Raw genomic sequence first — 16,410 nt, 5'->3', positions numbered from 1 at the left:
AAAATGTGTGAATCCAAAAGAATTATTTAAAGGTGTGGCCATTTTCTATGGATTGTCTCAATAAAGGGAAAATGCCACAAAGTAATTGGAGTCATTTGTATAAGCAATCTGTGGCACTTTGGCACCTCTTCCTGTCAGACAGCTTGTCCTGGTTTGGCCCAAACCAGGCCAATTAGTCTTAGAGAAACCAAGGTCACTGCTAAATTCCTCACTGCTTACGAGTGAAGAGCCGAAGGGAGGTCATACCTGCAGGGAGGAGCAGACAGGGCAGGTGACCTAAGATTCTCACTTTCCTATTTATCACTAACCCACTGCCTCCTGGAGGTGGGGCCCAGGAGGGAGGGGCCCTCCTGTCTCCCACTGATTGGTACCAGCTTTGCCAATTCTCCAGTTAAAAGCCTGCAGGTGTGATGGCAGTGAGAGCTACTGCATTTTCCCCTCTGCCTGTGCTGGGGGGAGCAACTCTGCCTGAGGAGGATTTTCAAGCTCTTGATCTTGGTTTTGTATATATTTGTATATATTTGATTATTTCTGTTATTCTTATTATACTCTTTTTCATTACTATAGTTTATTAAAACTGTTTTAACTTTCCAACCTGTAAGTCTCTCTCCCTTTTCCCTTTTCCTTAGGGTGGCGGGGGGGGAGAGGGTTAACAGAGAGTGTCTGCCACCAGGTTAATAGGCGGCCCAGCTTTAAACTGTGACACAGCTTCACAGCTGAACATAATTCCCTACCTGGGAGCCTGAGTCCGAACCAGTGACAGCAAACCTATGACAAATATGTCAGAGTCATCTGATGATGCTGCTCTGAATAAGTTGTGGCTGGAGCTGTGGTGTAGATTGCAGTACTGATAGATCTCAGGGAACTTTAATAAACCAGGAAGGCCTGGCCCTCAGGTGCTGTAAGAGGTGGCTGGGGATATCAGCCTAGTGGATGACATCTAAAAGGTCAAATGGCAGACTGTGCAATGACAGAAGAATAACTTACTCCAGGTATCAAAGACAATCTGTGCTAGATCTGATGGAGGACAAAATTTTTAGGTTCTTAACTAGAAGAAGGCCTCTCCAGGAATCATAGAATCATAGAATGGTTTGGGTTGGAAGGGACCTTAAAGATCATCTAGTTCCAACCCCCCTGCCACAGGCAGAGACACCTTTCCACTAGACCACGTTGCTCAAAGCCTCATCCAGCCTGGCCTTAAACACTGCCAGGGAGGGGGCAGACACAACTTCTCTGGGCAACCTGTTCTAGTGTCTCACCACCCTCACAGGAAAGAATTTCTTCCTAAGATCTAATCTAAATCTACCCTCTTTCAGTTTAAAACCATTACCCCTTGTCCTATCACTACATGCCCTTGTAAAAAGTCCCTCTCCTGCTTTCCTGTAGGCCCCCTTCAGGTACTGGAAGGCTGCTAGAAGGTCTTCCCAGAGCCTTCTCTTCTCCAGGCTGAACAGCCCCAACTCTCTCAGCCTGTGTTCATAGGAGAGGTGCTCCAGCCCTCTGATCATCTTCATGGCCCTCCTCTGGACTTGCTCCAACAGCTCCATGTCCTTCTTATGTTGGGGGCCCCAGTACTGAACGCAGTATTCCAGGTGGGGTCTCACGAGAGCAGAGTAAAAGGGCAGAATCACCTCCCTCGACCTGCTGGCCACGCTGCTTTTGATGCAGCCCAGAATATGGTTTGCCTTCTGGACTGCAAGTGCACATTGCCAGCTCATGTTGAGCTTCTCATCAACCATCAAATAATGATAATTCAGTGTGCCCGTAATAAATATGGGCACACTGAATTCACGTAAAACCTTTGCTGTTCTGTTTCTGAACAGTGAAACAGTGAGTTACATTTACCAAGGAGCCTGAAAAATACCCTTGCTCATCTAGTCCAAGCCATATTCATGGCTGAATATGTTTAGACTGATATTTGTTGTATTTATCCACATTGCTTTTTAATGTGGTCGAACACTGTCCACAGAGAGTATCAGGAGCCTGTGATGGACAGCTTGTAGTTCTGCTTAGGTGCTTGGCCAACCTCTTCCTACTTGGAAGGGAGGTGAGTGAGCAATTGCCCTTAGGCCAGTCACCTAATGCTCCTTTTCCTTGGGCAACAGTGCAAGGTGAGGTGAGAATGCTTCAGCATCTGCTGTGGCATCTACTCTTTCTCCTCTGTGAGGCAGAAGGCAGGGAGCAAAGATTAAGCTTTTTTAAAAATACCTTAGTTATTTCTTTTCTTCTTCCCATGCCAATGAAATACGGTTGAAATTAGCCATGTCACTGCTGGCTTTCCAGGCCACTACACACAACAGAGAAACAAAGCTGTGGCTGTGGTTGCTCTGCTTGAGCTCACAAGCAGCAGAAGACAAAATATTATTTGTAAGAGCCGGGTTCCAGACTGCAAGAAAGACAACAACTTGTACACAGGGGAGGAAGAGGATGTGGAATTGGTGGGATGGGTATGCCTGTTAGAAGGGGATGGCCTCCGTTAAATATTCTTCCAAATGCTATAATCTGTGAAAAACTGTATCAGGGAGCTATTTTCCACAGTGAAATAGGAAAATATTTCATAGGTGCCGTGCCTATCCATATTTTGTTAGTCAGTTCCACTGCATATAAACAGTATGTGTAACAATGAGTAATTATATGCTGCAACAAAAATAACCTGAGAGGATAAGATTCACTGATTTTTCTAGTATGACTAGAAGCCACAAATATAAAATATTGCATCAGAGACTGTGGACTCCAGAAATCTTCACTCTGGGGTTGTAGAAATATGATGTTTAGAGAAGTTCTTGGTAAGAGCTGGAACTTGCTGGGCCTCAATTCTTCCACTTTAGGGGGTGCGAGAAAGTCTGATTAAAATGAAATACCTGTTCTTTAGAGCTCTGGTTTGTCTATCTCTTGTATTTTCAAAGCACTTGGAAGAGTTTTCTTACCACTAATACAGAGTGTCTAGGCTTCTTTAAGTGTGTAAGAATTGGTTCCGATTCCATCCCATTTCAAGAAAATCTCAAAAAAATCTGTGTTATGAGTGATTTTTATCAAAGGATCCCAGTTGACTGATATAATCTTCTGTCTGTTCTCAGATCCACTGTGTTTAGAAACAGCATATTTTTTATTTTACTTCTGGAGTGCAGTAGTCTCTTCTATTATTGATTCTTCATCCACAATACAGTATGTGTAACTGCCATTATGGCTTCTTCGGAGATTTTTTTTGGTACAGCGCCTACTATGGTGGGATCTGTGCTCAGTGAACTCACATGGAAACTCTGCAAATTCTTCTCTGTCAGGTTTCTCATCCCTAACAATTCCTTTTGCTATCGAGAAATCTCACACATAAGGGTCCATAATGGAAAGGAACTAATGGGTTGTACTGCTAATATGATGATTCTTTAACATTCTTTGGTATTGTTGGGTAATTGTTTAAGACAGATTTTGAAGCTACTGGCCAACTGGTGTGTAGAAGGCAAAGAACAGCAAGGAAAATGTGTTCTGCTAGAAAGAAAGCAGAAGCCACTTAAAATGTGATGCAGAACTTGGAAAAATTCATTTTTTATTCTGGTAAAGGGCCTGGTTTAGATCATGGCTTGCTGACCCCTCCCACCCACTTCTAGATACACACAAAATTTTGTTTTTCATATTCAAGGTTTTTTCTTTTGCAAAACTCCTCATAGTAATTAGAAATAAATGGCTTCCTAATGACTTTTTTCCTTGGAAAACAATGGTTTAAATTAAAGGAAAAATGTTTTTGCCCAACATACAAACAAACATACAAGAGTTCCATAAAACCCCAAAGCTGGGAGGAAGTAGAACTGCCAGTGGTTTGAGAAAACCACAGCCAGGTTCTTGTGTCCCTAAGGAAAGTGTTTTTTTCCCATTAGACTGGCTCGTTAAACCCTTGTATATTCCAAATGTGTACTATTTAACTGTTTGCTTTTAGCATGATTTCTCCTTTTAAAGATGACAATATTTAAACCTAGCAACATGTTGGTTTAAGATCAACTGTTTAACAAGAGCAAAATCTGCCTCCCAGACTCAGCTGCCTGCCTTCCTTTCAAAAGACTTTGCTCTGAAGAAGCTGATGGCAATGATAAATGTAAGAGAGTTAGAGCTCTGCAGTTATTGTCAACAAGTTAGCTTTATGGATTGGGGATTAGACCTTTGATGTCTTATCGAGTTTCTGCTCTGCGTGAATCAGTTGCTTACTTGATTTAGATTATAAAAAGAAATGCTCTGTTGTGATATTGTCTTCGTCATTTGAGATGCCCTCCCTGTTCTTTAGTTCCCCAGGAAGAGAAGGCAACCAGCCATATGGAGAGTGGCCAGTCGCCTGCTGATCGTGATAGGCATTAAATAGAGTAGCATAGAAATTCAGATATAGAAAAGCCCTGTTTAGCTGAGCCTTTCTGTCCACCCACAAAGGGAGATTGTTCCCTACAAGTCTGTAACACAACATCCAGTACTGTTTCACTTTAGCTTTTGAGGGGGTCCCCCTCTTATTTTAATAAATTATTTCCTTTTCACCAAGGTAAGAGCTTCTTATGAAGTTGTATTTTTGACATCCCCCAGTGTAATTGCTGCTGGACTGGTATGGAGAGCTGGTGGCTGCTTGGGCGTGTGGTGGGAAGAGAGCAGAGGTGAGCTGGGAAGGAGGTCTCCCTTTTGTGATTCCAGGGAACAATGAGGATGGCAATATCTCCCCCTGGAGACACCTGAGACCATCTAGAAGCTAATTTTCAGGGTTTTGCATGTCCTATGTGCTGTACCAGTGGATGAGGAGGTTTCTGGCCTTTGTGAAAGAGTTCAACCTAATGCTTCTTATTTTGAGTTATAGGTCATTGCTCTTAGTTTTATTGTTTTAAGCTACCTCAGACACTTTAAAGGTGTGTGTTGATATTCTTTAATCCTAAAATAAAAGCCTTAAATATAGAAATGTTGATCTGGCTTAGATTTCATTTGCATTTTAAAATAGCTTTTCAACATTTTTGAAGCCAAAATATTTTTCATGTGAGCAGCCCTTGAATAAGATTAAAAAGTAAAATGTGTCCATTTTCCCAAATTGTAGCAGTGGTTATTGAAGACACTAACCAGGCAGATTAGCTGTGTGTGAGGAAACTGACTAACAGGATGGTTGTGCTAGCCCACTTGTATTCTGAAAGTTGGGTCAGTACTCATGAAAAGCTTAAGTAAACTAGAGGATAATTCAATACATAGACAATGCATCCCACTGTTTCTCTGTTTATTTTCTCCCTGTGAGACTTCTGGCAACTGAGAAGAAACACTATAAATGACAGCAACACGCCAAAGAAAAGATTATGAATAACAATACCACAGTAATGAAGGGCATAAAGTTACCAGTGACTTGGGAAAAATGTAGAACACTGGAAACGACACATCTAGAAACTAGTGGATTGAAGTACATGCAGAACAGAATACCTTCAGATTAGAAACCCTTTCAGTTTGAGTTTCAATATAGATTTATGGTAGATTGTTTTGTCTCTGGTAACCCAATGTCTGTTTATCCATAGGTGTTTTTTGACTCTGTTGAACCCCTATACTTTGCTGGTAATAATCCGAAACCAAGAGAAGTAATACCACTGCATGCAGAGAAAGAAAAACTACACATTTACTGAGGAAATTAAAAGGCTGAGATCTCTCTAATTAGCAGTTGTACATACATACAAAGGACACCACCTTCCTGCTAAGAGTTGTCTTTTTTCTTTACCACATTTTTAACAGTGCTGCTTTCAGCACTGTACTTGAGACTGTCATGCTTTCCATCCCAATCTACAGTTCAATTTTCAGGCAACACATACAGCAAGCTGATACTCTAAGTTTGGATACCATTTAAGTTTTTTGATGGTGCAAAATGAAAGAAACCAGCTGTTTATGTTAAACTGGAGTTCAAAATAACTATAATACAAATCACAGGAAGATTTTTTGATTCCTGAAAAGCCAGGTAAACTATTTTTTGGAAGGAAAAAAAAGTTACAGTCTATTTGTCCTTGCTGTGGTGCGCTTTTATTTCTTCTAAATGTATACAGTATTAAATGTGTGGTCTGTTTTCATCTATAGTGAATACAGTAGTCTCAGTTTGCAAAAATGAGTGGTTTCGTGAAATATGGAGGACTCCTAATCTTGAAAGTGAATAAATGTAGTCAGATAGTGGGTGTTTTAGTGTCACTGACAGTGTTTATCGTATCTTGAAAATTAAGAACATTAGTTCATTTTTAGCTATATGGGGTCAATGCCAACAAATCATTCATACATTGTTTCTGATGCTTAGACTTTGCAGCTTCTGGCATGACTCATTTGGAGCGAGTGCTTTGTGCTTCCAAAGACTACATTGTAGGAGCATTCAAATGAATCAGTGAAAGATCCTTCGGAAGAGGTAGTTTCCCAGGGCTGAGTGCTACTCAATAGGAGCCCAGACCTACTTCTGTTGAAGTCTGTGTATTTACCTTAGTAGGGATGGAACCAGATCCTAGAATTAAGCTATTCAAGAGAATAGTCCTTCAAGAGGTATGATTGCACTACCTTGAAGTCTCTTTTCAAGACAAAGCCAAATGGAGAGAAAGAAAGAGCAGATTTAGACCCCTTGTTCTTGTTTCCTGGTATACTATACTCAGAATGCTTAAACATCACAGAATTCTCTTTTGCTGTAACTTCCCCTATGCCTCCAGAGACCAAAGCAATTCAGTTCATTTTTGATCAAAACTATAATAAATAGAAGAAAAATCTACTCAACTGGCACTTTTGAACCCCTTACAGAGTCCATTTCCTCCCCTCCTTCCAACCCTTCTCTAAATTGATTGTGGTTCCCTGCCTCCACAGCCCCCGAAATAATTCATCCATAGTAGATTAGAAATACTGTCAAGCCACCAAATCAACCTGAAATCTCTTTAAGTTGGTGAGCTATTGGCAGGAACTTTTTTTTTTGTAATATGGTAATGATGAAACTTGGGATTGCATGTGTAATAAATTGATGTCCATCCTTTCTTCAAAGCAGGAAAGAATGCGTGTCACTCGGTTTGCTTCAGTTTCAGCTCAGTCCTTCCTAGACTACATGGTTGCCCAACTGAGATGTTTTGCCTTTTTTTAGTCATTTGTGAAGCAGCAGTAAAAAGAACTGATGGATGTGCTGACATTTAGCCCTGCCATCCCTCCATCAATACACCGAAGCAGAGCTCACTTAAAAAAATACCTGTTAAAGCAATACATATTAAAAAAATAACATGCCAAAGCAAAACTTATCAATCAAAACACAACCCTGTTTAACTGTCAATTTTCTGTGCTGTTCGTAACAAGATGATACTGTAGTTTTGGCAGTGAGTTTCCAAAAGCTCCGCTGTGCTCTGGGCACTGAGGGAATAAAGCACAGTACTGTCCTAATTGATAGGTAATTTGGAGCTGACTTTAGGTACTGACCCAAGAGTGTTCTAAAAAAACCAAACACCACAGGAACAACAAAACTCAGCAAAAAACCCAATAAACCCAAAGCCCACCTTCCCACTCAGTGAAACTGCATACTCTAGCTGTTTCTTTCAAACATCCTTGCAAAAGTTTACATGGAAAGAGGTCTGATGTCATAGGTTACACACGAAGATTTTAATGAAATATAATGAGGCAAAGGTGGGGGGGTGTCTGTGTTCAGAGGTTTAACAGGGTCCTTTTCAGTAAAACAATGTCTCAGCAGGCATTAGAGACAATTCTTCCCCCTCTGTCCCCCTGCAGATGCACAGACACCTACTGGAGACATTTGATAAAGTTATCAAAACAGTTATGAATGTTTTAGTCATCTGGAACCTGGGACTTAGAATGTTTCTTCCTCTCTGTTTTCCTTTGACACTATGGGCTGAGTTAATCTCATAGGACTTCAACCATTTACAGGAAAGCTAGTTGATGAGACTCTCCAGTTCATAAAGTGGAAGAGACATTTCTAGGATGTGATCCATCTTATCTTAAGTCAGGTGAATCTTATCCTAAAGGTGCCAGTTTCTAGTTTCACCAGTCTATGCAGCTAGCTCCACATTATGAAATTGTGATCATGGCCCTGGAGAGTGCTGCAGTATTGTGGCTGGAATACTTATTTTTTGTGTGAACAGGGATAAATGAACTTTCAAGAACAAATGTTCATTTTTAGATGTCAGAGATAACCTCACTGAAGTCCGTGGTCTGCTCACTTGTCTGGTAGTGGAATATGATTGGAAGATTCTGATTTACACCAAGGAGCTTTACCATTGAGAAGAGACACAGAAATGTTTTGATGAGGTTCTTTGTTGTAAGTGCAAACGGCCTTGCCCGCTATAGTAGCAGGAATGGTCACATTTTAGCTCATCAGAATAGTATCTGATTAGTCCTGTGTGTGATGGCTTTCTGTGTAAATTCTTCCATGCAAGCTTAACCTTAATGGTGATGTCCTGTATTTCTGGACAAAGAAGGAGGTTGCAATTTGAAGTAGGCAGCTCTGGGCTTGTCCTGGAACAGTCATGAAGGACTGTGTTGCTTCAGTGGGACAGCGCAAGATGAACTAATCTGTTAAAGATAGGTTAAGTATAGCAGTTTTACAGAGTTGTCATTTTGAAGGTATCTTCTGGTGCTGTCCTAAATTACTCAATAATAAGGACAACAAGAACTTAGGTTTTCCATACATTTCAGTGCTAGGGTTGAAAGCTTTTCCACTGCATTGGGATGAGGGTAGGGTTTGTTCTGTAAATGTACCTTCTGCTTCATTCCTTGCCAGAAGAGTGATGGAATGAATTTGAAAAAATGAGTGATGTTTTAATAAAGCAGATTAACTGAGACAGACTAGCTGATTAGACTCTTTAAGGCAGACTGTAGCGTGTTGATATTTAAACTTCATTGCCTTTGTCTGAAATATACATGGGGATATGACTTTACATATAGCCTGCATGTGTGGATATATATGCACAATGGTGTGTGTGTATATATATACACGTGTACATATATATATACATACACAGACACACACATGCTACTATTGTCTAATTCATTTTCCCATTGTAGATGAGCCCGGAGGTAGCGAAATATTCCTAGCTTGGAGATTTCCACATCTGCCCTTCAGGCAGCTATCAGACAGAAACAGCATGGCTACATAAATCACTATAAATCAGCACATTTTTCAACAGCACAAAGCCCTAAGCACAGAGCCGCTTTAGAGCGTGCTGCTCCATAGTTTGTTCGCAGACCTCCCATGCCAGCAGCAGGGAAGTCAGACCGTTCTATTCAACATCTTACAGTAACCAGATGCAGGATAAAGAAATTGCCTTTCAAAGCTATAGTCTGCACTAGGCTTTTCCAAGCAAAATGGTGATGTCTAGCATCCATCTTTTCTCTTCTGCTTGTTTTGCAGGCCTTTTTGGCCCTCAGTCCCCCTAGATGAAATGTTCTTCTCCTGTTTTGCAAGCAGCCTTGAACTCATTTTAGATTCTGAAGCAGTAACTTTCACTTGGTCAGGGGGAAAGTCTGCATATCAGTTATAAGGGGTCCAAAAAAGTAACAGAATAAAAACCTGTTGTCAGTACATTTAAATATGTACTGTCAGTGGAGGGTATATAGGTCCAGTGGAAATTGAAGTGGTCTATAAATTGAAGAATGGTTGAAAACCTCTGATGAAGAATCCAAATCCACGAACTTGAAGGTCTTTCTTTTTCCTAGTGTGCAGACTCCAACCTTATCTCACAGAATAGAATGGAGTTTCTCTCCACAGACAGAAAAAAGCAGTTTCTGGGGCTTCAACTGTAGTAGGAAAACTTACATTAGGGCAAAGTAAAAATAAGTTTAGCATAGTTATGAGTTATGCTTTGTGTGCAGACTGTTTGTGTTTTGGATGTCTCTACAGGACTGCAAGTAAAATTCCTTATAGTTAAGATGGCCCAAATAAAAAAAAAAATAAAAAAAAGAAGTTGGGGAACACTCCCGTGCCTTGCTCAGATGAATCAGATGGTGGCTTCTGACCAAAGACAATCCACAGCTGTGCACTATATTGTGAAATGTAGAGCAGAGCGTTTCCCATTACTGTTTAAAAGGCTGTGAGCCAGATTCAATAACTAATCTTTACACCTCAGCCTAAGTGCATCTGTCGTCAGATTTTCCTCCCACAGAGAGAGATGCCTGCGCTCCCCATGACTGGACTGTAACACTGGTCTCAATTCTTCTGCTTTCTTGCACTGGCAATTTGGCTTGTAGATTTATCTAGTTGTTGACTCTCTAGCCATGCACCATTTTTCTCCCAGTATACTCTATGATCTGCTTAGGTGGACAGAGGGTTGCTCTGCACTATAGAAGGTGGGATCCCAGATCTGTGCACTGGAAATGCACAAATGTGCATGTGGCAAGTTTCATCTGAAGACTTTTTCTGCCTTAGGGGTGATGTGGTGGCCGGATGTAGACCAGAGGGAATAACACTGAATTCCTGCATAAAAGTAGATCATGTAAGATAAAGAAAAGATATGTGTTATGCCATGGCAGTGAACAAGTTTATGGACATGCTATCTTGATAAATGGTTTAATAGCACAGTAAAGAAACTGTTGAATGCCTACTGTTGAGGTACTGGAAAAACTTTCTCATAGACTGCAACATGTTGCTTGTGGTTGAGGAAATAAGCATCCTGACCATCCACAGCCCAGATGTGGGACCAGTAACAAAAACAAAGCTGAAAGATAAAGCAGAGTGGAAAACAGAGGAGAAATAATTTTCCCCAGTATAAATAAGGTTTCAGGTATCTACTAGTTCATACTCTGACAATTCTAGTGTTACCAAACCCCAGTAATAGAGGGATGAAAAATCACTGGGATTGCTGGCACTACAGGGGGACACATTTCAACCAGTATTAAGAGCCTTTGGTATGTGAGACAGTGAAGGAAAATACTAGAATTCCATAATGCCTGAAACACATGACAGTAAATAATATTTTATCAATGCTTCCATCTGTCAAGTGTGTACATGCAGTTTATAGTGAACTTTGGTTTTATTAACTGAGGTAAATTTAATAATCAAGATTTTTCCTGATACAGTCCCATTATTGTTCTTCTCAAAAATACTGCATGAGAATTTAAAGCAGTGTCTAGTATAGAATAGTAGGCCCCTTGGAAATTGGGTGTTGTAAAGTATAATGCCTTGGAAAGGCTGAAATGAATTGGAGGCTGTAAAAATTTTTTATGTTATTAAAATGTAAAGCAGAAGATAAGTTAAAGAAACTCCAGTTGAGGAGTCATGCCTGTTAATCTGTAGCATAAGGTCAAATTTGTAGTTGAAAACAATTTTCTGAAACTTGACTAGGCTGGTTTCTGTGTTATTAGGGGCAGGAACACCTCTCTGTTAAAAGTGGTTTGCTTTTTAATAAGGTTTAACCATAATTGTCCAGTTTTTGCTGGTTGTTCAAAATAGTTCTACCTCAGATTGGTCAACTATTGTTGGCTTCATCTCAGTTGCTAATAGCATTCAACAAAAATGCTACTTTAAGCTTGCCTTTCAGTGAATCACATGTTTTTACAATAACAGATTTGTTTGTTAAATGGACTTAAAGATAGAAACAGATAGGCCAATATTCAGGATGAGTCACCTTCTGGTCCATCTAGAGTCATCTTTCTCTCTCTCGTCCTATTTTAATCAAAAGAAATATTTTCATAGGAAAGCACAGCTCTAAGATGTGCATCAATGTGATCCCAGTTTTTGTGTCACTGACTCGACTCTGCTTGTTTCTGTTTGAGTAAATAGCAAATCCCATGAGAAATCCCATAGCCGTTGCTTATTTCAGTATTTCTATTAGTTTTGACATGTTCATTGATTCCTTTGGCCACATGTGAGCAAGCAATGCTGATTTGGACTTGTATCATCTTATGTTGCTGTAGTAGAGATGACAATGGAATATTTTCCAAATGTCAATCACTTACTTTCTGTCTTTTTCTTTATAAGTACATTTGCTAGTCTCTCTTGTGTGATATCTTTTCTTGCAGTTGCTTGCTTTTTTGTCCTTCCTGCTCTTAAATCCCTCAGTTACACTAGCTTGGTGGAAATTGTTTAAATGTACAACCCAAATTCTCCAGTGAGGTTTGGCTAACCAACAAGCTATTCAAGTGGTTTTGTCTCCCGGGTACGTCTTCATCCTCTGCTTTTCCAGGTTGCTTGAATATCCTTGAACCCATAATTTACCCTAATCTCCTCTAAGGCTTTGAAATAATAAAATACTTAAATAAAACTCTTTGGATAAATGCCCTTTAAAATACAGCTTTATCTGTGAACTATCATGCTCTCAAGGGAGTGGATTTTGTTCCTCAAATGATTAAGGGGATTTTCTGTCCACTGTGTAACTGTGGCTTGTCCACTGCGATCAGGCGTACCCATCTTAATTCCTGCAACATCTCAAAACAGAAAAGATGAGGAAAGTCTGGGAGAAAAATGGGACAGAGGCTAGACTGTTGCTGTGTGTGTTTTTTTTCTGGAGCCTGGGTTCAGTTCCCTGATCTACCACATGATTTTCTGTGGGTCATGAAGCCTTCCTGTGCTTTTGAAAAGTAATTCTCTACTCAACAGGGATGTTGCTGAGGATAAACTAAGGGTGGCAAAGTGCCTAGCCATTACAGAGGGGTAGTCTTATACACACAGAAAGGCTGTACTCAGATCCTTACTTCACAAAATAGGAAGAGGGAGATCGCTTGACTTGCCATCACCAAATCCAAAGGGGAAGTCTGAGGCAGAGCAGGGGACTGGATCCAGTTTTTCTGCCAGAGGACCCATGTGGTCCTTTTTTCCTTGAAAAGTCCTTTTCACAGTCCTAGCTAGGCCTAAACATTCAGATGCCTCCCAGGCAAGAAAAGGAGGCTTGGAGGACCATCACCGGGGCCCTCCATGCTGCAGCTCATCAGGGCACCTGGGCAGGCCCTGGAGACCAACATAATTTGGAGATTGGTCAGAGTCATGGAAGCCTGTCTTCACTGTTGCTCATTTTGCAGGTAAAGGGAGATGACCTCAGTTTTTCTCCCTTCCCACTCAGCTCAGTTAATTAATAATTTCTATCAGCAAGAAAGATCTGCAAAATATCACTGAAATGGGGCGAAAAAGAACATCTCTTCCCCACTTTAGGAGTTCTATAGCTAAATTCCAGGAAGAAAGGTTTGGGGTTTGTGTGTAATTTGTGAGTAATTTTCTTCTGAAGCTAATTATTGTTAAAGATGAAAAATTGCTTTAAAACGTCAGGAAAAGCAAGCTTTCCTTTTTATGTTACTGCGCCACTGAAATATAAAAATTCTGGTCAAAATCCAACCATATGACTATTATTTTAAAGTGATACCTTTGAGATTTTCTCTCCATTTTCAGGCATACTCTCCAGAAAGGCATCTGTATATTCTCACATTAAGTGACAGGAAATGCAAATAAACCATAGTTTAAGTATGAAGATTATGGAGATTTATTACTCTCTTTGTACATTTTTCGTGTAATAAAATGCAGGGAAACCATATGTAGCACATGTTTTCTGAATTTTTTAGTTTGTACTACTCTTTCCTGCTCAAATACTACTCTCTCCTCTTTTTTTTTTTCTTGAAATTTTCCTCTTAGTAGCCTCAGTTTCTAATCTGAAGTTCCAAATTTTCTGTACCAGAGGTTTATGATGAAGTAGCACAGTGAAACCAGTGCTTCAGCTGGATGGAGACCTTTTGTTAGATGCCTCGTTATGCTTGGAAGAACGATTATCTCCTGGTAGCTATACACCTTGCATAATTTTGTGCTTTTTCAGAAACAGCAAGATGATAAAGAAATTCATCTGAGGACTTATTGAGTTCACTTCCTCCCTAGTCCCTGCTTTTCAGGAGTTCAGAAGATATAGTACTATCTTTGTTTTTCACTGGCATGCAGCAGCATCAGAACTGATCAGTTTTTTGGCAGCGTATTTCAGGGTGAGCAGCTTCTGCTTTTCACAGTGCTAAGGATGATGCCAAACTTATCAGCCATGTCTGGAGTTTTGGAAGCATAGGGATAAACAGTTAGCCCAGGTTCAGTGTGGCTTTGTGGCAGAACTAGAAAGGGGAGCGTCTGTTGAACTTCATAATGGGAACAACCTAAATTACCTCTGTCAGCCTATACCCACTCACTGTCTTCTAGAGGAGATGAGGTTGAATTTCTGAGAAAGGAGGAAAGTGTGGTGCAATGGGCAGAACTGTCAGGGTCTGAGTAGCAGGGGCCTTGCAGGGCTCTCTGGTGTGAGAGGGGGATACAAACTGCCTTGTGCCAGTCCAGAAAAAAATTACTGTAGCCCATGGGTGACTCCCACTGGTGCAATGACAGCCCCCAGGGACTGTGGCCCATGGGCAACCCATGATGGAGCAAGGACACCCCTGGGGAATTGCAGCCATGGGCAACCCGTACCAGGGCTCAGACCATGCTCAAAACAGCAGTCAGAAGTTTTTGTTGGTTGGTAACAATTTAAATAAAATTATTTGACTCCATACTGTTTTGCACACAGCCTGGTTCAGGCTTTGTCTTTTCTGCTCACCCATGGTGGGGCACTTTGGAATGGCAACTAAGACTCCCATCACGCATGTTATAAGAGTGGTGTCACTGGAAAAATTGCAAGATATGACAGTTCCCTCATCAATCTTGGCATATATTTTTATAGGCAAGCATATGCGCAAAAACACATATTTTTATAAAATATATCTGAATTTTCTGTTTTATTGAGGAGTCCTTGGATTTTGAATATGGACATTGCAAGAATAAATGATCTGTTGTGTTTCATAAGGTGCTTCATAGGGTTCTCCTACCTCGCTCATTTTCTCTTCTGGCCTCTTTCATTGAGGCTATTGGATATATTATGGGTATAATTTTTGGTGAGTATTGATGTTAAAAACCTGTTTGGATCTTAGAACAGACTTTTCAGCTTGTTATTGTAGACTAATTAATGCATAGCTAATAAAATAGACAAGTTTCCATTGCTGTCTCATTTTTGTTGTGATGAATGTTTCTACCATCACTGGTTTTGCTCTAAAGACTCCAACCCGCTGTTTTCAGCTTTGTAATGGTTGAAGGAGATTTCCTCACTGAGATAGTGGATTTAGTGTATGTTACAGAAATGTTGCAACCACTACCATTTCAAAGCAGCAGCTGAATAACCCCAGATATAATGAGTAAGCTGTTATTTGAATAGCTTAAAAAGGCAAAGATTGCTTTTCAGTTTTGGGTAATATTTATATGTCTTCCTTGGGGAAGGGGATCACAGAGCAGTTTTCACATGGGAACAGCATTCCTACAGCATTAATTTATTTTTTCTAGTTTTTGAGAGTGGACCAAGACAAAGACAGAGAATGCAGCCTGGACTGTGCGGGTTCCCCTCAGAAATCACTCTGTGCATCTGATGGAAGAACTTTTCTGTCCCGGTGTGAATTTCAGCGAGCAAAATGCAAAGACCCTCAGCTGGAAATAGCCTACCGGGGCAACTGCAAAGGTGAGCAAATCAAAGTTTTTCTGGACCATAATGAAAATAGTTTTTGAAAATGTCTATGTGTTGAAAACTAGGAGTGCTGTACTTGAAGAGTTGTCTAAAAACAAGTAGGTTGAAATCCATCCTGTTAATTCTATGACAATATGCTACACAAAGATAAATGTATCTTTATCCATCAGCAAAAATATGACTCCCGCACCCACTTACACTATAATAAATCACTATAAAGGGAATTGTAATGTTAGGTCCTTTTTATGAAGGACCATATCATTGGCAGGCTCAGAGTAACTCTCAAGATTGTTATCTCCATTCAGTTTCTTGTCTACTGCAGTTTAATATTTTGAGTTAGGGATGGTCAAATTCAGTGTTGTGTTTCCTGACTGCAATCCTTTAGTTAGAGGGGGAAAAAAACAACAAAAAAGACAAAATCCCCCAACATATGTATTTAGAAATTGTAGAATTTTTTTTTTTTTACATAACTGAAAGTTGTGTAAAACTTTCAGTTTTACCCTCAAATAGTGTAATTCCAAAATTCAGTGAAAGGGTTTGTAGTGCTTAGAGCACTCACAGGCCATTCCTACCTACATCATCCACTCTTTTACTTCTGATGTCTGTTTAGAGAAACTGTGTGACATACAACCCTAGTGCTTCAGTTCCAATACTCATGAAGTATTCATAGTTAAGTCTTTTCACTTTTAGAGTAGCCTGGTGTTCCATGCAGTTCCTTACTGAAGTGTAGGATGATTCCCAACACAATGATCTTCTTTTTAAAATGTAAGAATAGCAGTGTTCGTAAAGTTTTACTTTCCCTTTCTCCCTGTCCAAAAGAGAGGGGCGGGAAGAAGACGGCCCCAGAGACCACACTGATTCAACCTCTAGGAGGCAATTTTCCACATCATCTCTCTCCATTAGCTCCAGTAAACCTCTGAAGCATCAAGACTGCTTCAAAGAGACATTCTGT

At 40.2% G+C, this 16,410-nt stretch overlaps 1 protein-coding gene across 4 annotated transcripts in view; it reads left to right on the top strand.

Moving 5' to 3' along the window:
- The window catches only part of SMOC2 (SPARC related modular calcium binding 2), a 154,974-nt gene that overhangs the window by 33,782 nt on the left and 104,782 nt on the right, over positions 1-16,410 (top strand). For all 4 annotated transcript variants that reach the window (XM_068399671.1, XM_068399662.1, XM_068399654.1 and 1 more), the window contains exon 2: positions 15,281-15,452. In XM_068399671.1, the coding sequence (XP_068255772.1) occupies positions 15,281-15,452 (172 nt within the window). The remainder of the gene's footprint in view (positions 1-15,280; positions 15,453-16,410) is intronic.

The sequence above is a fragment of the Nyctibius grandis genome, chromosome 1 (genome assembly GCF_013368605.1).
Source record: "Nyctibius grandis isolate bNycGra1 chromosome 1, bNycGra1.pri, whole genome shotgun sequence".
NCBI lineage: Eukaryota > Metazoa > Chordata > Aves > Nyctibiiformes > Nyctibiidae > Nyctibius > Nyctibius grandis.
Note: the sequence above shows the minus strand (reverse complement) of the source record. Positions and strands in the feature narration are given on the sequence as shown.